This window comes from Phocoena sinus, chromosome 1, assembly GCF_008692025.1.
Source record: "Phocoena sinus isolate mPhoSin1 chromosome 1, mPhoSin1.pri, whole genome shotgun sequence".
Taxonomy (NCBI): Eukaryota; Metazoa; Chordata; class Mammalia; order Artiodactyla; family Phocoenidae; genus Phocoena; species Phocoena sinus.
In genome coordinates this window covers 77131845-77154616 of record NC_045763.1, presented here as the reverse complement: position 1 = coordinate 77154616, position 22772 = coordinate 77131845, and the positions used below count along the sequence as shown (strand labels likewise).

Sequence of the window (22772 nt, the reverse complement as noted above, 5' to 3'; positions counted from 1 at the left end):
GCTATACAGAGAAAATCTTACACAGAAGCATACACATACACCTTCACAAAAAGAGGTAAAGGGGGAAAAATCATAAATCCTGCTCCCTGAGACCACCTCCTCAATTTGGGGTGATTCGTTGTCTAAAGGAGGGAGGGAAGGAAGGAAAGAAAGAACGAAGGTAAAGTATAATAAAGTTATTACAATTAAACTTAATTATTAAGAAAAAGAATTTTTAAAAAAAAGTCATGGACGGATAGAGCCCTAGGACAAATGGTGGAAGCTAGAGTATACAGACTAGATGTCACACAGGAGCATACACGTACACCTTCACAAAAAGAGGAAAAGGGAAAAAAATCATAGATTTCGCTCCTAAATTCCACCTCTTCAATTTGGGATCTATTCAGGTATTCCACAGATGCAGGGTATATCAAGTTGATTGTGGAGCTTTAATCCGCTGCTTCTGTGGCTGCTGGGAGAGATTTCCCTTTCTCTTCTTTGTTTTCACAGCTCACAGGAGCTCAGCTTTGGATTTGGCCCTGCCTCTGCGTGTAGGTCGCTGGAGGGCGTCTGTTTTTTCGCTCAGACAGGACGGGGTTAAAGGAGCCGCCGATTCGGGGCCTCCGGCTCACTCAGGCCGGGGGTTGGGGGATGGGGGAAGGAGGGGCACTGCGTGCGGGGCCGGCCTGCGGCGGCAGAGGCAGCGTGACGTTGCGGCAGAGGCCGGCGTGACGTTGCACCAGCCTGAGGCCCGCCGTGCGCTGTCCCGGGGAAGTTGTCCCTGGATCCCGGGAACCTGGCAGTGGCGGGCTGCACAGGCTCCGCGGAAGAGGGGTGTGGAGAGTGACCTGTGCTCGCACACAGGCCCCTTGGTGGCGGCAGCAGCAGCCTTAGCGTCTCCCGCCCGTCTCTGGGGTCCGCGGTTTTAGCCGCGGCTCCCGCCCGTCTCGGGGGCTCGCGCCCTCAGCCGCGGCTCGCGCCCGTCTCTGGGGTTTGCGCTTTCAGCCGCGGCTCGCGCCCGTCTCGGGGGCTCGCGCCCTCAGCCGCGGCTCGCGCCCGTCTCTGGGGTTCGCGCTTTTAGCCGCGGCTCGCGCCCGTCTCTGGAGTTCCTTTAAGCAGCGCTCTTAAACCCCTCTCCTCGCGCACCAGGAGACAAAGAGGGAAGAAAAAGTCTCTTGCCTCTTCGGCCGGTGCAGGCTTTTCCCCGAACTCCCTCCCGGCTAGTCGTGGTGCACTAACCCCTTCAGGCTATGTTCAAGCCGCCAACCCCAGTCCTCTCCCTGAGCTCCGTCCAAAACCAAAACCCGAGCCTCAGCTCGCAGCCCCGCCCGCCCCGGCGGGTGAGCAGACAAGCCACTCGGGCTGGTGCGTGCCGGTCAGCACCGATCGTCTGTGCAGGAATCTCCCCGCTTTGCCCTCCGCACCCGTCGCTGTGCACTACTCCGCGGTCCCGAAACTCCCCCCTCTGCCTCCCGCAGTCTCCGCCCGCGGAGGGGCTTCCTAGTGTGTGGAAACTTTTCCTCCTTCACAGCTCCCTCCCACTGGTGCAGGTGCCGTCCTTATTCTTTTGTCTCTGTTTTTTCTTTTGCCCTACCCAGTTACGTGGGGAGTTTCTTGCCTTTTGGGAGGTCTGAGGTCTTCTGCCAGCCTTCAGTAGGAGTTCTGTAGGAGTTGTTCCACGTGTGGATGTATTTCTGGTGTATCCGTGGGGAGGAAGGCGATCTCCGCGTCTTACTCTTCCGCCATCTTAGATTTTTTTCAATTTTATTATACTTGTTCTCTGAGTTTCCTTAATATGTGGTTGATATTTGTCATTAATTTTGGAAAATTCTCAGCCATTATTCATAATTTCTTTTCCTTTCTCTTTCTCCTTCTCCTGCTACTCCCATTGAATTTTTGTAATTGTCACATAGTTCTTGGATATTCTATTCCATTTTTTCTCTTCTTTTTTCTCTTTGCTTTTCAGATATTGACATATCTTCAAGCTTACTAATTCTTTTATTGGCCATGTCCAGTCTACTGATGAGTCCATCAAAGGCATTCTTCATTTCTTTTACAGTGTTTCTGATTTTTAGCATTTAATTTTGATTCTTTATTAAGGCTTACATGTCTCTGCTTATATTACTTACCTGTTTTTACATGTTGTCAATTTTTTATATTAGAGCCCTAGGATATTTATCATAGTTATTTTAAATTCTTTTTTTAAATTTTTATTGGATTGTAGTTGATTTACAATGTTGTGTTAGTTTCAGGTGTACAGTGAAGTAAATCAGTTATATATATATATCTCCACTCTTTTTTCGATTCTTTTCCTATATAGGTCATTACAGAGTACTGAGTAGAGTTCCCTGTGCTACACAGTAGATCCTTATTAGTTATCCATTTTATATATAGTAGTTTGTATATGTCAATCCCAATCTCCTAATTTATCCTTCTCCCCTTTTCCAGTTATTTTAAATTCTTGATCTGATGATTCCAAAACTTCTTCTCTATCTAAGTCTGGTACTGATGCTTTTGGTCTTTTCAGACTATTTTTTTTTGCCTTTATCATGCCTTGTAATTTTTGGTAGAAAGCCACACATTGTGTATTGGGTGAAAGGAACTGAGGTAAATAGGCCTTTCATCTGAGGTTTTACACTATCTGGCTATTAGTTAGGGTATGCTTACTGCTGTAGCTTTAGGTGTCAGAGACAAAAATTTCCTCTAGTGTCTATTTTTGTGTCCTTGGATGTTTTGGGCTTCCCTAGAGACTCCTTCTTAAATTGGTTCTGAGGCTTCCAGTTCTTCTATCTGTAATCCCCTGTTATTATACTGCAGCCTTATTCATGTGATGATGAGGTGTGAGGGAAGGGGAAGCATCTTATAGTCCTATAATTAGGTCTCATTTTTTTAGTGTGCTTGTCCCCCGTGCTGTGACCTTCACACATTTTATAGATTTTTTTTTCCTTTGATAAGACAGGAAAAACTAAATGGCTCTGGAGTTGGGTATTTCTCTTCCTCCATGTGGAAGGCTAGTGAGGGTTGGATTTGGGTATTTTCCTCTCCCCACATGGAAGTCTAGGGGAGATTGGAGTTGAGTATTTCTCTTCCTCAAAGTTGACTGGGCTCTTGTAAAACCCAAGCTGTATGGTTAGGTAATATTGTTTCCCTTGAGGACAGCCTTTTGTTAAGAAGAACAGAATGCTCTGGGCATATTTCAAAATGATTACTTTTCCTTCTCCCCCTGCTAAAAATCTGAAAGAATTTTTCACCAGTTCTCACTTCTGAGAACCTGGTGGGGCTCCTGGAGCAAAAGCTCAGGAAAGTGTGGAGGTTCCTCTAAGGCGCCCTGGAGTTTTTAACTCTTAAGTTTAGCTGCACTGAGCCTCTTGCAGTTCATCATTTATAGTTTGTGTTCTGTTGGTACTGGCTTCAGTGGCAATGTTCAGCTCCTGGGCTTCTGTTCTTGGTAAGCTGTGATTCTCTATATTAATGGGGCAGCAGATAGTGATGTGGCCTTAATTCTTTGATGGATCTAAGAAGAATTGTTGGTTTTCAGTTATTCAGCTTTTTTTCTTGGGAGGATGGTAGTGATAACATCTAGCTCTTTATGTGTCAGACTGGTGCTATTGATTTTTATAAATTGATCTTGTGTCTGGTAACTTTACAGAGCTCTCTTATAGTTTTAATTATTTGTTAATTCTGTTGGATTTTATATGTCACCTGAAAGTAATTACAGTTTTGTATCTTTCTTCCCAACTATTGTATCTTCTATTTTTTCTTTTAACTGCATAGGAATCTTACTTTTCTCAGTGACTGTTAAAGCTTTGTAAATCATTTCTCAGTACAGTGGCCAAGTAGATAGAATAAATTATTCCTTGACCCTTTGAGACTTTCATAATCAACAGTAAATTTTTATGATTTATAGACTCTTAAGTGATTTGTTTTCCTCAGAATTTAGAATTCTTCCTCTTTTGTGTCTGATTTCTCATCCCTACTTGAAGATTTAATGCCCTCTTTTAAATTTTTTTAAAGATTAAAAAAATCTTAAGATTAAAGATTAAGATTAAAAAAATCTTAAAGATTTAAAGATTAAGATTGGACATTAAAGGTTTCATTTTTAATGAATAATGGTGGTTGAATTATAATATAATTTTATATGTGTATTGAAATGACAATATAGTTTCCCTTTTTAATCTATTAATGTGGTAAATTACATTGATTTTCTAATATTAAACCATCTTTGGATTCCTAGGATAAATTCAACTTGGTCATAAATTCAACTTGGTTATTATTTTTTATATATTCTTCTGGATTTGGTTTGCTAATGTCTTATAATTTTTTCCAACTTTTCCAGATGTATCATATAACTTCCTCCTTTCAGACATTCAAAGAGTTTTTGAAATATTCCTGCCTGTAAACAAAGTATTTTCCTCTAATATATCTGTTACTCTGTCTCTCTGTCTCTTTCTCCCTCAGAAAAAAATCACACTATTGCTATATTCATAGCTTAATTTACATTTTATTAGGTAGTTTATAAGTTCTATTGACATGATACAGTTAATTTCCTGAAATGCTATGTGTTGTTTCAGATCACTATTATTAAGTGGTTAGTTTTCATTATATCAAATCCTTACAATACCATGTGCACATGATATCTTGTGGGTATTTTTTGATGTAATTGGTCAAATTTGAATTTCTGTGATGGTATGAAAATTTTCATTAGTTTCTTTTCATGAATATTTATTGAATATCTAGTATGTGTCAAGTACTATTCTAGATGCTGAGGATACAGCAGTCAAAAAAAGATCCCTGCCTTGATGGAGCATCTTGGTGATATTCTTAGGACCTAATAATAATGGTCTCAGAATATAAATGGGACTTTAGTGATGTTCCACAATTCATACAAAAAAAATTATTCTTGTTGTCTAATGGTCATTTCATGCCTAGGGTCAAAGCTTTGATAGACCACTTTGTTTTTTTTTTAACATCTTTATTGGAGTATAATAGCTTTACAATGTTGTGTTAGTTTCTGCTGTATAACAAAGTGAATCACCTATATGCATATGTATATCCCCATATCCCCTCCCTCTTGCGTCTCCCTCCCACCCTCTTTATCCCACCCCTGATCTCCCTGTGCTATGCAGCTGCTTCCCATTAGCTATCTATTTTACACTTGTCACGTCAATGTTACCCTCTCACTTCGTCCCAGCTTACCCTTCCCCCTCCCTGTGTGATAGACCACTTTTAATCAATGATAAAAAACAAATTTGACCTCCTTACTGCTTTGGACCATATTTCATTGAAAAATTATACTCTTTTTGATTATAGTTTATATTAACATGAATTATTCATTCATAATAAAAATGAAACCTAAATAATTCTACTATAAAATTTTTTCTATTGTGGATTCATAAATATTTTTCAAATGGCTTGGATGAATTTTGATTTTGTTAATATACAATACCAAATGAATTTTTAGCACACTTTGAAAATGTTTCTTAAAAAGCCCGCAGGTAGGGAGTTCCCTAGTGGTTTAGTGGTTAGGATTCAGCTCTCTGGCGTGGCCGGGGTTCAATCCCTGTTTGGGGAAATAAGATCCCACAAGCCGCAAGGTGCGGCCAAAAAAAAAAAAAAGCCAGCAAGTAAAATCTGTATTTTATTTTATATTGAGTTAATAAATGGAATTTTTAAAAGATAGGAAATGGTATATTCATTTTGCTTACATTGAGACTAATTAGAACTATTAAACTCAAGTACTTAGGAAATTTACTACTTTTGTACATTCACTTGTATATTTCAAAGAGCTTTATAATAGACAATGAATATACCAAATTAAATTCTAAATAAACGTTTACCAAATATGTATAACATTGAATTTCAGTTCTGATACAATTCCTAGTTTAAAATACAGATAAAAATCATAATACAAAATAATGTACAAACTAATACAAAAATTGCCAAGCTGATTGCAGAAATTTTGGTACCCAGAGCAGGGACACTGTCTTCTGACAGAGGAATAAGCTTGGCTATTTGTGCAACATTAGAAACCTCTGAGGTGATATTGGCTTCATTGATGATTTGGACTGCAATATAGGTAACATTTTCTATAAAGGTTCTGACTTAAATTCAAAATTTTCTATTGAGCTGGCCTCCTTAGGTATTAGACTAGAAGTATTCACTAAAGCAGCATTGTCAAAATCTTCTCGGAGATCCAGGAAACTCTTACTTATTCTTATAATGTACCTATTGGCTGGAAAACAAACAGATATTTCATGTATGTTAGAATCACTAGGATGCCTTATTGCTACCACATTGCCTTGCATTTAGGGGCCTATCAGAAATGCACACTGGGTTTTTTGTCTGGTTATTCCATATTCTTTATTTTAAGAAAAAATATGGGAACAGTTTTTTATCTAGTTATCTAATCACAAAGAATTAATTCAAAATTGTATAGGACAAAAAATGGAATCTAGATTTCTTTTTAGAAATAGAAATATGAAGAACTGAGTCCACTTTTAATTTAGAACAAGGAACACAGTAATGTTTGAGTATAGTAAAGATATTCAGTACTCTATACCTGTATTATTTCTCATTAAGCTGAGAGAGAGAGTAATGGGACGGGTGAGGAAGAGAGCAGATAAGTAGAGTGGGAGCCAGGGATAAGGATAAAGAGCAAAGGGAGGCAGAGAGCCTGGAATGTGTACCAATTAAACATGTTTAGGAGCTAGGCAGACTTTGATTAGCACCTTAGTTCTACTATTTTCTGGCTGTAACAAAGAAAAATTTATTTACCCTTTCTTACCTTTAGTTTTCTTATCCGTAAAATAGAGAATCGGTCATTCAGTTCATTCAACAAATATCTACGGAATGCTAGTGATGAGAATTATATGTGATAATGCATGAAAAGTATTTAGCACAATGAGAGTTAATAAATGTTTGAAATATTAGCTATTTTTACTGTTACTTTATCAAGAAAGGAAAGAAAGATGCTGACAAATGTTTCATTTCAAAATGGTTTTAGAAATCTACAAGGGCCATCGATATAGAAATATAGTCTCACATTATGAAATGCCATGAACAATAAAACATCAGATGTCATTTTTGAAGTGAAGACTTTATTTTTTTCATGAAGTGTTGAAGATGTTTTAAGCATGTGGTGAATAACTTCAATTTAGTGTTTTTTGTTTTAAATTCAGGCCCTGTGCCTTAAAATTCTAGTCTTTCAATAAATAGGCCTTATTGATCTGACCTATTCCCCTACTCTTTACATCCTCTCTGCATTCCATTACGTCGATCTATCTATCTATCCATCCATCACTTACTTTAATTCAAATATTTCATTGTGAAATTTTGCTTTCTTGACTTTGATCATATTATTTAGTTCCTTTTTTCCCTGTCATGACTCCCTGGAATGTGCCTCCCTCTCCCTATCTATGCAAATTGTGCTCATTCTTCAAGGTCCAACAGGAGGTCCAGTTTCTTCATGAAGTCCTGGTCATGTATTTCATCCCCTTATGACTCTCTTCCATGAACTCTTATTGCATGGAAAGGAGTTTTCCAGTTTTATAGAGGTTCAGTTTATCTTTTCAATTTGAACATATTATTCTTGAGAGCAAAAGTATGTTTTTGTATGAACTAGAGTATTCTTTTTGTATGAACTAGAGTATCTGATACTGTGTTGGCATGTATTTGACCTCCTTAATTACTTCTAGGCCCCAACAGACACGTGAAAAGATGCTCAACATCACCAATCATCAGGGAAATGCAAATCAAAACTACCTTGCACCTGTCAGAATGTATTTTATCAAAAAGACAACAAATAACAAGTGTTGGTGAGAATGTGAAGAAAAGGGAATCCTCTTGCACTGTTGGTGGGAATGTTGGTTGGTGCAGCCACTATGGAACATGGTATGGAGGTTACTAAAAGAATTAAAAATAGAACTACCATACAATCCAGCAATTCTACTTCTGGGTATTTTTCTGTAGAAAACAAAAACTCTAATTCAAAATGATATATGCACTTCTGTGTTCATTGCAGCATTATTTTCAATAGCCAAGATATGGAACAACCTAAGTGTCCATTGATAGATGAATGGTTAAAAAAGATGTGGTATATATACACAATGGAATATTACTCTGCCATAAAAAATAATGAAGTCTTGCCTTTTGTGACAACATGGATGGACCTAGAGGGTATTATGCTAAGTGAATTATGTCAGACAGAAAAGGACAAATACCACATGATTTCACTTATATGTGGAATCTAAAAAACAAAACAAACGAACAAACATAACAAAACAGAAATAGACTCATAGATACAGAGAACAAATAAGTATTTGCCAAAGGGGAGGGGAGTGGGGGGAATGAGTTAAATAGGTGAGGGAGATTAAGAGGTACAAACTTTAAAAAAATAGATTAGTCATGGGGATGAAATGTACAGCATGGGGAATATAGTCAGTAATACTATAGTAATTTAGTATGGTGACAGATGGTAACTAGACTTAAAGTGATGATCATTTTGTATTGTATAGATATATCAAATCACTATGTTATGCACCTGGAACTAACATAGTGTTGTAGGTCAATTATACCTTAATAAAAATATTACTTGTTGAACAACAATAGAGATATTCAGTTGATGCCCAAAATGACAAAATTAGAGGATCATAAAATATTAGAATTACATGTACTTGTTTTAGTAATTCTAGGTCATCTAGTCTGATTTGCATATTTGACAGGTATGGAAATTGGATCCCAGAAAATTTAAGGTTTTTATTCAAAAATATATAGATATTTATTTTTTGAGATACTTCTACTACCTCCTTTTGCAATGCCTAAGGGTAAAATTTGATAGCAACTACAGTATCTTCCTATTTGTCACAAGGAAAGAGGACCATCAGATCCCACCTATTTGAGGCATTTGAGGTTAAACACAGTGAAGTTTTTTTCGTTTTTTTCTCTCCCAATGTACGTATGAAATACTTTCTTCCTTCTTTTAGTTCCTATAATCAGCATAAGGGACATTTATTATGAAGCCAATCATGAACTGAAGACTTGGTCTTAACTGAATTCAATTCAGAATTAAACATTTGGTCAGATAATTTCATTTATGGCTTTTTCAGTGGAAGTTTCTTTTTAATTTCACCGTATTTTTAAGGGTCATAATGTATTTCAGAGCTGTCATGATAAGAATCTCAATATTGAAGTACAAAGAGCACTTCATGGGTATTTTATGTTTCCTTTGGTTTTAGAATGATTTTTATCGTTGTGTAATAATGATAAAAAGAAATATAGCTACATGGGAAATGAAAGGTTAAAAAGCATCATTTCTTTTCAGAGCATATAGTAAAGGGTTTATTATAACCCAGGAGAAATAGCATTGAAAGTGGCTTTTCAGCACTGACAACCTCTGAGATATGTGTCTATTGATATGCATATTGCTTTCATTTTACCACCTTAAAGGGAAAATAGCAAGATTGGCTTTACCCCATAAGAATCTACTAGTTTAGGGCTTCCCTGGTGGTACAGTAGTTAAGAATCCACCTGCCAATGCAGGGGACATGGGTTCGAGCCCGGGTCCAGGAAGATCCCACATGCCGTGAAGCAACTAAGCCTGTGAGCCGCAACTACTAAGCCTGCTCTCTAGAGCCCCGAGCCACAACTACTGAGCCCACGTGTTGCAACAGCTGAAGCCCGCGTGCCTAGAGCCTGTGCTCCACAACAAGAGAAGCCACTGCAATGAGAAGCCTGCTCACCACAATGACGAGTAGCCCCCACTCGCCGCAACTAGAGAAACTAGCGTGCAGCAACGAAGACCCAATGTAGCCAAAAATGAATTTTAAAAAAAACCAAAAGAATCTACTAGTCTAGCACAATACTGGAATATGGTACGCATTCAATAAATACTAATTTAATTTAGTTAAATTTAAAGCAAAGCTGAAAGTGATTTAAGCTTACTGGAATGATGGCAATTTATTCTAAGGAACTTGGAATGAATGAGATATTTTGGCCTTGAACTCTAATTCAAACTCCACAGCCAAATCTCTGCATGAGATCCTCTCTGTCTCTGGGAAATCTTCATTTAACTTGGCTAACTTCTCTCATTCTTCAAGCCTTAGGTCAGGGATAGTCTTCCCTGAAAAGCCTTTTAAGATATACCTTGTGATCTTAACCCTCAAGCCGAAGTGGCCGTCCAATGGCATATCTCATCATATTCTGTAAAATTATCTGTTTATTTGCATGAAGTATCTTCTGCACTCAACTAACTGTTGAGAGTAAGGATTATTTCTTAAGAACCTAATAGCCTTAGAGGAAAACATAGGAAGAACACTCTTTGACATAAATCACAGCAAGATCTTTTTTGATCCACCTCCTAGAGTAATGAAAATAAAAACAAAAATAAACAAATGGGACCTAATGAAACTTAAAAGCTTTTGCAAAGCAAACTACAATCAAGATGAAAAGACAACCCTCAGAATGGGAGAAAATATTTGCAAACAAATCCATGGACAAAGGATTAATCTCCAAAATATATAAACAGCTCATGCAGCTCAATATTAAAAAAACAAATAACTCAATCCTAAAATGGGCAGAAGACCTAAATAGACATTTCTCCAAAGAAGACATACAGATGGCCAACAAGCACATGAAAAGCTGCTCAACATCACTAATTATTAGAGAAATGCAAATCAAAACTACAATGAGGTATCACCTCACACCAGTTAGAATGGGCATCATCAGAAAATCTACAAGCAACAAATGCTGGAGAGGGTGTGGAGAAAAGGGAACCCTCCCTTCTTGCACTGTTGGTGGGAATGTAAATTGATACAGCCACTATGGAGCACAGTATGGAGGTTCCTTAAAAAACTAAAAATAGAATTACCATATGACCCAGCAATCTCACTACTGGGTGTAAACCCAGAGAAAACTATAATTCAAAAAGACACATGCATCCCAGTGTTCATTGCAGCACTATTTACAATAGCCTGGTCATGGAAGCAACCTAAATGCCCATCGACAGACGAATGGATAAAGAGGATGTGGTACATATATACAATGGAATGTTACTCAGCCATAAAAAGGAACACAACTGGGTCATTTGTAGAGATGTGGATGGATCTAGAGACTGTCATACAGAATGAAGTAAGTCAGAAAGAGAAAAACAAATATCGTATATTAACGCATATATGTGGAATCTAGAAAAATGGTACAGATGAACCAGTTTGCAGAGCAGAAATACAGACACAGATGTAGAGCACAAACGTATGGACACCAAGGGGGGAAAGCAGCAGGGTGGTGGTGGTGGTGGTGTGATGAATTGGGTGATTGGGATTGACATGTATACCCTGATGTGTATAAAACTGATGACTAATAAGAGCCTGCTATATAAAAAAAAAAAGATTTGTGCACTCAACTAAGTGCAAGTTTTATCATTTTTAAAAATTTTAAATTTAATTTATTTTTTATACAAAACTTTTTATATTTATTTTCACTTTGGATGATCTGTCCATTGGTGTAAGTGAGGTGTTAAAGTCCCCCACTATTTTTGTGTTACTGTCGATTTCCTCTTTTAGACCTGTTAGCAGTTGCCTTATGTATTGAGGTGCTTCTATGTTGGGTGCATATATATTTATAATTGTTATATCTTCTTCTTGGATTGATACCTTGATCATTATGTAGTGTCCTTCCTTGTCTCTTGTAACATTCTTTATCTTAAAGTCTATTTTATCTGATGTGAGTATTGGTAGTCCAGCTTTCTTTTGATTTTCCTTACATGGGATATCTTTTTCCATCCCCTGACTTTCAGTCTGTATGTGTCCCTAGGTCTAAAGTGGGGTCTCTTGTAGACAGCATATATATGGGTCTTGTTTTTGTATCCATTCAGCAAGCCTGTGTCCTTTGAGTGGAGCATTTAATCCATTCACGTTTAAGGTAATTATCGATATGTATGTTCCTATTACCATTTTCTTAATTGTTTTGGGTTTGTTTTTGTAGGTCCTTTTCTTCTCTTGTGTTTCCCACTTAGAGAAGTTCCTTTTGCATTTGTTCTAGAGCTGGTTTAGTGGTGCTGAATTCTCTTAGCTTTTGCTTGTTTGTAAAGCTTTTTATTTCTCCATCGAATCTGAATGAGATCCTTGCCAGGTAGAGTAATCTTGGTTGTAGGTTTTTCCCTTTCATCACTTTAAGTATATCATGCCACTCCCTTCTGGATTGTAGAGTTTCTGCTGAGAAATCAGCTGTTGACCTTATGGGAGTTCCCTTGTATGTTATTTGTCATTTTTCCCTTGCTGCTTTCAATAATTTTTCTTTGTCTTTAAGTTTTGCCAGTTTGAGTACTATGTGTCTCAGTGTGTTTCTCCTTGGGTTTATCCTGCCTGGGACTCTCTGCGCTTCCTGGACTTGGGTGGCTATTTCCTTTCCCATGTAAGGGAAGTTTTCGACTATAATCTCTTCAAATATTTTCCGGGTCCTTTCTCTGTCTCTTCTCTTTCTGGGACCCCTATAATGCGAATGTTGTTGCGTTTCATGTTGTCCTGGAGGTCTCTTAGGCTGTCTTCATTTTTTTTCATTCGTTTTTCTTTATTGTGTTCCACAGCAGTGAATTCCACCATTCTGTCTTCCAGGTCACTTATCCATTCTTCTGCCTCAGTTATTCTGCTATTGGTTCTTTCTAGTGTAGTTTTCATTTCAGTTATTGTATTGTTCATCTCTGTTTGTTTAATTCTTCTAGGTCTTTGTTAAACATTTCTTGCATCTTCTCGATCTTTGCCTCCATTCTTTTTCCGAGGTCCTGGATCATCTTCACTATCATTATTCTGAATTCTTTTTCTGGAAGGTTGCCTATGTCCACTTCATTTGGTTGTTTTTCTGGGGTTTTATCTTGTTCCTTCATCTGGTACATAGCCCTCTGCCTTTTCATCTTGTCTGACTTTCTGTGAATGTGGCTTTTGTTCCACAGGTGGCAGTATTGTGGTATTTCTTGCTTCTGCTGTTTTCCCTCTGAGTGCACAAATCTTAAAAAAAAAAAAAAAAAAAAGAACCTAATAGTATTTGAAAATTCAACAAAAGGTCAATCAATGAATGAAATTGTGCAAGTACAGAAATACTTAGAAAAAGTTTTCCCTGTTAGGGAGAAAGGGATGCAACAGAAAGTTGCAGTCAGTCTTCTCCAAGTAATTTCTAAGATGGTTCATACTGTGAGAGGCACTTTGGCACAACAGAATCTGACGAGAGTGAGTTAGACTTATAATTTATTTAATGTGAAGTACTTTGGTCCAGTTCATTATCTCTTGCAGCTTAAGTTTTCACATATGAAAATAGGTGGCCCATAGTAGACAATCTATACATATTATATATAAATAAGACATTAGAAAATTTTTAGCAAATGAAAACCAGTGGGATTTATTTTAGTATATGATATTTTTAAATGTAATATGAAACTTACCGTTTTCTTTTTCTAGGACATTGCTAGGGGCTGTCCATGAAAGTTGAATAAGATCTTTAAACTTAGCCTCAAGGTCTGTAATTTTAGCGGGTGGGAACATGTGAGGGTGATTACCAGGAGGAGGAGCTCCTGATACAGTAAACGACACTCTAGAGGTTAGTCTGCTAAAGTCCATTTCAGCTTTTGCCACGTCACCTTTGACTCCAGGTCTGGGCCGGTTCTGTATAATTTTACCTACCAAAAAAGCAATTTTGTAACTTTTCATATTGTGATACCTATTCTTTATTTCATAATCTCATTTGCAGCTGTAGAGGGTTAATATTGATTGATAGCAGCCATTGAAAAAGTAACAGCTTTTAGTGAAAAAAAAGCTTGTTTTATTGGTGTCATTTAAAGATTGATGAGGAGGGACTTCCCTGGTGGTCCAGTGGGTAAGAATCCGCCTCCAAAGTAGGAGACATGGGTGTGATCCCTGGTTTGGGAACTAATATTCCACATGCTGTGGGGCGACTAAGTCTACGCGCTCAAGAGCCCGTGTGCCACAACTAGAGAGCCCACTCACTGCTGCTACTGAGCCCACAGGGTCTAACTAGAGAGGAGCTTGTGCCCCAAAACGAAGAGCCTGCGCTGCAACCAAGAGCCCGCGTGCCACAACAAAAGATCCCACATGCTGCAAATGAAGATCCTGCAACTATGACCCAATGCAGCCAAATAAATATTTAAAAAAAAAATAAATAAAATTGATTAGGAGACGTGCAATGTTAGTACTATCTTTTAACCTATCCATCTTTACTTCTTGACTGTAAATTCTTCAAGGACAAGGATGGCAACTTATTTATCTCTGTAGCTCCAGCATCTAGCAAAATGTTTGCTACCTAGGAGGTGCTGAGTAATTTTTTTTTCTCAATGTAAATGAACCGAAGGAGATGTAAACAAAACATATTGGAAGCATAGTCCTATGCTAGGTCTGTTAACATAAATATGGTTTTGAAACATAAAGGTGATTATATAACTAGGTTTTCCATAGTACATTATAATTTAAATGTTTGCCACATATAATTTACCTAAATAAATGGCACATTTCTATTTTAATGCCACTTACCATTTTCAACATAGCCTGGTATGTACAGAGCTTTGTTCTGTTGTTGTCTTAAACTTAGCCTAGCCATGTTGTTTCTTTCCTGGGCATGTCCTTTTAAACTGTATCTACCGCTTCCATGATAATCTGTAAAATATCTTGAGTAGATGCCATCATTCTTGACGGTATCAGTACCTTGATATTGAAATGTAATATTAGACATACAACGAAGTAAAAACGACAATATCAACTTCATGAGCACTAGTGATGGAAGCTATTTTGGGCAATAGTATAGCACAATTTTTTAAGCACATGAACCCTAGAATCAAACTACTTGGGTTCAAAGCCTGGCTTGGCCACTTGCCAAACTTTGACTTTGGAAAAGTCTAATTCATGATAAGCATTCAATTAATATTAGCTATTATTATTTCATAAGAGACTCCTAACAAAATAAGGAAAATATAACTAAACCTCAGAAAGCATATGCAAAACACCGACACTAATGAAAATAGAGAAAAACTGTACTCTTGTTACATGGGAAAGGCAAAATTGTTCATAAAATTTAAAGAAGATAAATATGCTCATGTTTATGCCTAGACAAGATAACTAATTGAAAAGTTAAAAAGTTTTAAAAACATTAAAATTAAATTCACTTAATATATGTTTCATTAGCATATATAGGAAATATTGACTTCTAAGTCATGTGATTATAGTAGCATTTTAAGTTCAGTGGAAGTTGACGCAGATTCTTATTACCTGCACCATTGTCCCATAGCTCTAATGTTACTTGATGTCCATCTTCGGTTTCTATAATGGCTGTTACATTGATTCCCAGTACAGGCAAAAACCCTTGACTGACTTGTGCATAAACAATCAGTGGGTTAGGGTAATGGGCTGTAGTTTGACTTGTGACCTGTTTCAATTACTGGGAGTGTAGTAGGACTTCTTGCTCGAGTAGTCACTGTCACGGTTTGCATTTGAGGGCTGGCATGATTATTTAGAAGGCTGTAAGTCCAAGTACCTGTCTGAAAATTTTAAAAATAGCTATTTGAGAGCTTTTGTAATATCTTCCTACTCCTGTATATGATATCTTCATTTTTTCCTCAAAATTGGTTGATAAAGCATGGAGAAAATTTAAAAAATATTCTTACTTCTGCAATACCTGGTATTCGAAGCCAAGTAGATCGAATATTTAGCTTATCTTCTTTGAAATCTGAGGTTTTATATTTCTTTCCTTGTGGACCTTGGAGAAGAATTTCTGGCTTTTGTATTGTCCATGTGACAACAAAGAAAGTGGCATTTCCAATTGTACTGTCCATAGGCACTGTACCATTTATCCATTTCCTTCCTGTAATTGTCAAGGCTTTGCTTTCCAACTGTTACATAAATAAAAACAACAAACATGTGAAACTGATTTGTTATTACAGTTAGTAACATTTCAAAGTTTAGTCAGTTCAGAGTAATTCTAAATATACTTTTAAGATTTCAATTAAAAATAACTAAGAATTATTTTGAAGAATTTTGCAAATAAAAGCATTTATACTGATAAAAAATAGAAAAATCAAAAGAAAAAGTGACTATAAGTATTACAAAAAGCAAATTCAATAAGGATGTTACACCTGAAATGTTTTCAGGCAGAATAGTTATTTATTAGAGAAAGAAGTTACTATTTAGGATAATAAAAAGTTATTACAAGTGTAAAAAGGCAAAGAATTTTTTTAAAGATACTGACCTGAATAGCCTGCTGAGTGATGCTGCCACTTCTAGATGAAATTCTACTGAAAACATTAGTAAGGCCATTTATGTCTTTATTGGCATAAAAATGATGTCCTCCTAAAATGGAATTTTATTTACCTTTATAATACTAATTTTATTTTTTAAATTTTTATTGGAGTATAGTTGATTCACAATGTTGTGTTAGTTTCAGGTATACAGCAAAGTGAATCAGTTATACATATACATATATCCAGTCTTTTTTAGATTCTCTTCCCTGTTGAGTAGAGTCCCCTGTGCTAAACAGTAGGTCCTTATTAGTTATCTATTTTATATATAGTAGTGTGTATATGTCAGTCCCAGTCTCCCAATTTATCCCTCCCACTGCTTTTGCCCCTGGTAACCGTAAGTTTGTTTTCTACATCTGTGACTCCTTCTGTTTTGTAAATAAGTTTATTTGTACCATGTTTTTAGATTCCACTTATAAGCGATATTTTGTCTTTCTCTGTCTGACTTGCTTCACTCAGTATGACAACCTCTAGGTCCATCCTTGTTGCTGCAAATGGCATTATTTTGTTCTTTTTTATGGCTGAGTAATAATCCATATAATACTAATTTTAAATGGGAAAATCATGTTTGTTATTATACTCTTATCAATATATTATAAAATACATTAAAATTTTTCTTTTTTAAACTTACAGAAGATGAATTTCCCAGACCTTAGGAACTTTTAATATATCAGTATCCTAGATGTAATCCTACAATAACTAAACCTTGCTCAAAATATGTTAGAACAAAGAAAAAAACTAGCCAAATATTATTTTTATATCAATCATTAGATTTAAGTGCTTTCCACATTAGTAAAGCTGATCTAATCACCAAATAACATTATGAAAATTAAAGACAATTTTTAAACTAGCTGCTTATTTTCTATTTATATCTAAGATATACCAAAACAATTAGAGAGTGACAGTTTAGAATAAAGTAAAAATTGATTAAGTGCAGAAAATAAGTGATACAGGAGTTAATGAAGAGGGAGATAACTTAGGTGTCAGGAGCTGAAAGAATGGATTTCAGAGAGCAAGGCCCAGTAATCAGGTCTCTAACTCTAGCCTTGGGCAAATCATTTCTATTCTCTAGGTTTACATTTCTTCCTCAGTGAAATAGGGCTATCTGAATCTCTACTTTAAGATTGAGCAGGACAGATGCTGAGCTAGAATTTTGGAACTGCAGTTGAATGTCATTAGTAACCATGGAGAAAGAAGTTTCATTTTGGTGGTATTGGTAGAAAGTGGTGAGAAATGAATGAAGACAGAAAATGTTGACTAATATTAGAAAAAGTTAATATAGGTAGAAATGGAGAGAAGTGGGGGTGGGGAGAGGAAATATATTAATTTGAAGGACAAGGACAAGGAAAGGACAAAGATTAATTTTTTAGGATAGGAAAATTTTGAGCAGTTTGTAGTTTAAGGGGAAAGAGCCCCTGGAATGAGAGAAACTGAAAAAGTGTTTTCTATTCAAACTCTATTCCGAAGGTTTACTTGTCATATCTGACAGTGTCTCCAGTTCTTTGGCAGCAGAAGGTCCCAGAGCAATGGTGTGGATGATCGCACCACTTTGTTTTACCTCCTCAAAGCATAAGTTTATTTCATTATCTTCCCTATCAGTTAGTAATATGATTTCAGAACCAGAAGTGCTTTGGTTACTGTAGATAACTGCCTGATAGTAAAAAACCAGATTATTAATTATAGAATATAATATCTAAATAAATTAAACTAAGAATAAATCTGTTCTTTAGTCTTGGAGAAGTCTTTAGGTCTATGCATCAGAAACTTTGCAAAAGGAAACTTTGTATTGTCATTCCAGGTTTTGTTGGTTTGGAAATGAGTGTAATGTAGAATGGTCTTGTAGGTTTCCAAAGGCAGAATGTTAACAGTGCTTTCACATATACTTAAGCTACCCAAGAGAGAAAGAATAAAACACTGAGAACAATGTCTAACCCATAGTAAGTACTCAATGAATGTTAGCTATTTTTATTATCCCAGGAGATACTTGGGGTAGAGGCAAATGACCCAGGCAGTTTGGAAGTTTGCACACTAGACAACATTTGTAAAGCCGTGACTGAAGGCAGGTGTTCAAAGTTAAATGATGTGACGTGCCTTTTAACGCATTTTAATTGCTAATTGAAGAACCTCAGGATTTCCTGGAAAAAACATTGACCTGTCATGAAGAAAGAAGTTCCTGAATTTATCAAGTATTATAATTTTGGGGGTATTTTCCTGATTTTTACCAAAAGTAGTGACTAAGACAATTTACTCAAACAAATTGAGAGTAAATTCTAGCTCCGCCATTTGCTAAATAGAATAGCTAGTGTTTAGTTTCTCTATCATTCATATATATGAATATATATTTATAATAGAGTTCTATAAATAGCTCACTGTAATGATTACCTTTTTGAACTTTGGAGTAAGAAAGAACAGATTTACCAATTACTGACTCTATGATCTTGAGAAAGATATTTAATTACTCTGAACCTCAGTTTCTTTATGTGTAAAATGGGCATAAAAATAGTGCCTGACTAAAACATTAATGGTAATGATAAAGTAAGATCATGAATGTAAAGCATTTAACGTAGGCACTAATGCAGTATATGCTCAATAAATTTCAGATATTATTATGATTCTGTAAGTAAAAGCTTATACGTTGATATGGTTTCTTTACATGAGTAACAGAGGTTTTTTATACGTTTGAATGTAATTTGATATAATCTCTTCAGTAATAGACTCTGTGGTCAAAATGTCATAGATATATATCAAGACATATTAAGAAAAACATGTATGAACCAACATGCGCAAACATTATAACATATTCCCAAGATATAGTACTGTCATATTTTAGAAGTGAATAGACATATATGAGAATTATGATTTTTATAATAATAGCAATCCTTTCTTGAGCACTTGTTTATCTTTTTTATTGAATTATAGTTGATTTACAATGTTAAAAGTTTACAAAGTTTCAGGTGTACAACATAGTAATTTACTCTTTTTATGAATTATACTCTATTTAAAGTTATTACAAAATAATGGCTATATTTCCCAGTGCTATACAATATATCCTTGTTGCTTACTTATTTTATATGTAGTAGTTTTATCTCTTAATACCATACCCTAATCTTGCACCTTTCTCTTTCCTCTCCCCACTGGTAACCACTAGATTGTTCTCTATATCTGTGAGTCTGTTTCTGTTTTGTTCTATACATCCGTTTGTGTTATTTTCTAGATTCTACATATAATTGATAACAGTTTTTTCTTTCTCTGTCTGACTTATTTTCCTAAGCATCATACCCTCTAGGTCCATCCACATTGTTGCAAATGGAAGAATTCCATTCTTTCTTATGGCTGAGTAATATTGCATTGTATATATGTATTATATATATATATACATACACCCTACATCTTCTTTATTCATTCATCTCTTGGTGAACACTTGGATTGCTTCCATATCATGGCTATTGTAAATGATGCTGCTATGAACATTAGGGGAGGCTTATTTATCTGACATAGTTCCTATTAAATGAGATAGGTTCTGTTATTTTCCACATTTCATTAATTGAGGAAACTGAGACTTTCTTAGTTGAGTAACTCACCCACAGTCATTTAGCTAGGGCATAATAGAACCAGAATTCCAGGTTTGTCTGAATCTAGAACTTGTGTGTTTTCTTAAAGCAATGTGATTTACAGGAAACAGATATCATGAGGAAAGCTAAGAGACGATATTAACTAGTGGCCAAAATAAGAGTAACAGTCTCCACTTTGTAGCTGAGGCAATGAGAGGGTCAGTGAAAGGAAACGGTTTTCCTTTCACTGAAAAAGAATATAAATAGGCTTAAATAGAGGCTGTCTTAGGTCGGAAGAAATTCAGATGAGTACTGAAGGTGTTTTAATATAATTCACAATTTTTATTTCATTAAACTTCTATGTATCTGTCTTGAGTTTGGTACTATACTTGAGGAACTACCTCTATCTTTGTGATTTTTAAATGTCAATTTAACTTGATGAACTGGGGTTTTCTTTATCCGTAATATAAAAATATTTGTAATCTCCCTCTTCCACAGTCCCCTTAACAGCATTATTTTCTCCTCATAGAAATTCAGACTATGGGAGTGATAAAGAAATGAGGAGCTCCTAACTAAGTAATGACGATTATGTGCACACGGGATTTTTCTTCCCTTTAACCACTCCTCAGCGCAACTCAGTTCCTCAGGAGCATGTGGGTGAAATAACCACACTCAGAGAGGATCTAGCTATGAACAATAGACAGCAGAAGGTCTTTAAAAATTATTTAAGTGAGGGACCTCTAAGCTCATGACCCTTGTTCCAAGAGAGCTGGACAAAATTAAAAGCAATGATAAATGGCAAGTGATATTTAGAAAAGCATTCTTATCTTACCTGGAATTCTGCTTTGAGTCCCCTGCAAACTGAAGTTCCACCATCAGCTTGAGGCAGATTTCGGTAAACATTATCATCAGTTTTTTTGTTTTTTTTGTTTTTGTTTTTTTTTGGTATGCGGGCCTCTCACTGTTGTGGCCTCTCCTGTTGCGGAGCACAGGCTCCGGACGCACAGGCTCAGCGGCCATGGCTAATGGGCCCAGCCGCTCCGCGGCATGTGGGATCTTCCCACACCGGGACACGAACCCGTGTCGCCTGCATCGGCAGGCGGACTCTCAACCACTGCGCCACCAGGGAAGCCCATCATCAGTTATTTTTGTTAGATGATTTTGGATTTCAGCAACACTGTCAAATGTAACCATCCCAACCAAGGATCCCTTTTTGATAACTTGAATCAAGTGTAGTTCTGCTGCTTGATTCATTCGAAAGAGACAGTCTTCCTGTAAGAAAAAGATGTCTGAACAATTCCTGAGATTCCTCCAATCTTGACAGATTGGTGAAACACAAAGTTCATGGGCCAGAGATCATAATAATAATTGATTACTGTATTTTAGAGTTTAACTTCTTCATTATATTAAAAAGAAATAATATTAAAGAAAAACTTTAAAAATCAGTCATATTATACTTGGAAAAGCCTTAAAATTTTATACCTTCTTCTTTAACAGTAAGGAAATAATTTAAAAATGCACACAAAAATGTTTGTTGCAACATAATTTTTGATAACAAGTTGAAAGTCACCAAAATGTCCAGTAATGGGGGTTTTTTGACTAAATTATAATATGTGCATACCATATGACCAATAAAACTTGTGTCATGGAATCGTTTTTTTTCCTTGGGGAGTGTTTAAGGTATAGTAAGTTAAAAAAAATCATATTATAAAACATTATATAAGATATAATCACATTTCTGAGGAGGAAAAACAAAATACATGAAGAGAAAAAAGATAGGAATGACATATGCTCCATAGAATTATGGATGATTTTCGTCTTTTCTTTTTGTTCAGTTATGTTATTTCTAGTTTGTTAGAACTAAAAGTTAAAGAATAAACATCATCTGTAATCCAATAACCTTAATATAACAATTATTTTTATTTTAGTATATTATCTTCTAGTGCTTGTCCATGTAAAATCACTGTACTAAAATTTATTAGAATAATAAAAATATTTTTTAGTTAGCTTAGTAGAACTAAACCTAAGATTAAATTATATTTCTATTAGCTTAAATACCTAATTTAGGAGAGCTAACAAATAAACGTCTTACTAAATTCATGCTTCCAGATTTATCAAGTAACGAACAGACTACCCCCTGTTTGGACTTGAGTAATGAAAATGTAGGAGGAGTCGGTAGATTCATTTCTCTCGTGGGAGATATATTCTGAAAGTCATCAGAGTCCATGATTACATCCCACGTGGTTCTGCCATTGCACATTTTGTTTTGTAGGTTTGGAGCTTCTGTATCGTGTGCTTTTTCTGTACAAAATTCAGTCACCTGGGAAAAATCAGTTGAAAGACAGTAGTACGGTAACTGATGAGGCATTACCTTCCTTTCCAAATATACAGTTGGCTGCCTTGTACATCCTCCACAGATTTTATCTCCTGACAATTAAAAATTATTTCATAATCTAACATTCTCACATCCATTTTGCATACTTGAATGGAGAAAAAGCAAATTAAAACCATCAATATGCACTGGAAATTTATTTGGTAATTCTTTTAGGTATAGGTAGATCATAGCACTGGGGGATGATGGTGGCTGACGCAACTGCTTAAGCTAACTTCTTACTTTCCCTTCTAGACTCTTGGGGGACTCAAGCCTTGAAATAAGTTTAATGGAAAAAGGGACAGGATTTGCAGTAATTTCTAGCTTCCCCCTAAAAGTGGAGTAAAGAAAATGGCCTTCTTTAATTGCCTAAGTATTTTCTATCTCTTTATAGTTTATTGAAAAACTTGAGAACAGATATTCTAACAATCTCAAATATAATTGGCTCTGGTGAACTTAGACATAAATAAAATAATACTCCCGAAAAAGTAATGAAAATGTGGGAAGAAAATGAGGAAATGTGATTGCTTCTCTTTGAGTTGCAAATGGTGAGTTGTATCCAGTAATTCTGCCAAATGATATTTCA

The 22772-nt window shown here is 36.0% G+C and overlaps 1 protein-coding gene across 1 annotated transcript in view; it reads right to left on the bottom strand.

Annotated features, from left to right (window-relative positions):
• Positions 1 to 668: 668 nt before the first annotated feature.
• LOC116759361 (calcium-activated chloride channel regulator 1-like) overlaps positions 669 to 22772 on the bottom strand; it is a gene marked incomplete at its 3' end in the record, with an annotated part of 89845 nt that continues 67741 nt past the window's right edge. Inside the window, 13 exon segments of the mRNA XM_032643077.1 lie at positions 669 to 689; positions 5992 to 6068; positions 6071 to 6211; positions 13406 to 13639; positions 14508 to 14678; positions 15240 to 15391; positions 15393 to 15508; positions 15635 to 15859; positions 16216 to 16316; positions 17738 to 17915; positions 20648 to 20729; positions 20960 to 21087; positions 21908 to 22135. Of these exon segments, the coding sequence (XP_032498968.1) occupies positions 669 to 689; positions 5992 to 6068; positions 6071 to 6211; positions 13406 to 13639; positions 14508 to 14678; positions 15240 to 15391; positions 15393 to 15508; positions 15635 to 15859; positions 16216 to 16316; positions 17738 to 17915; positions 20648 to 20729; positions 20960 to 21087; positions 21908 to 22135 (1854 nt within the window).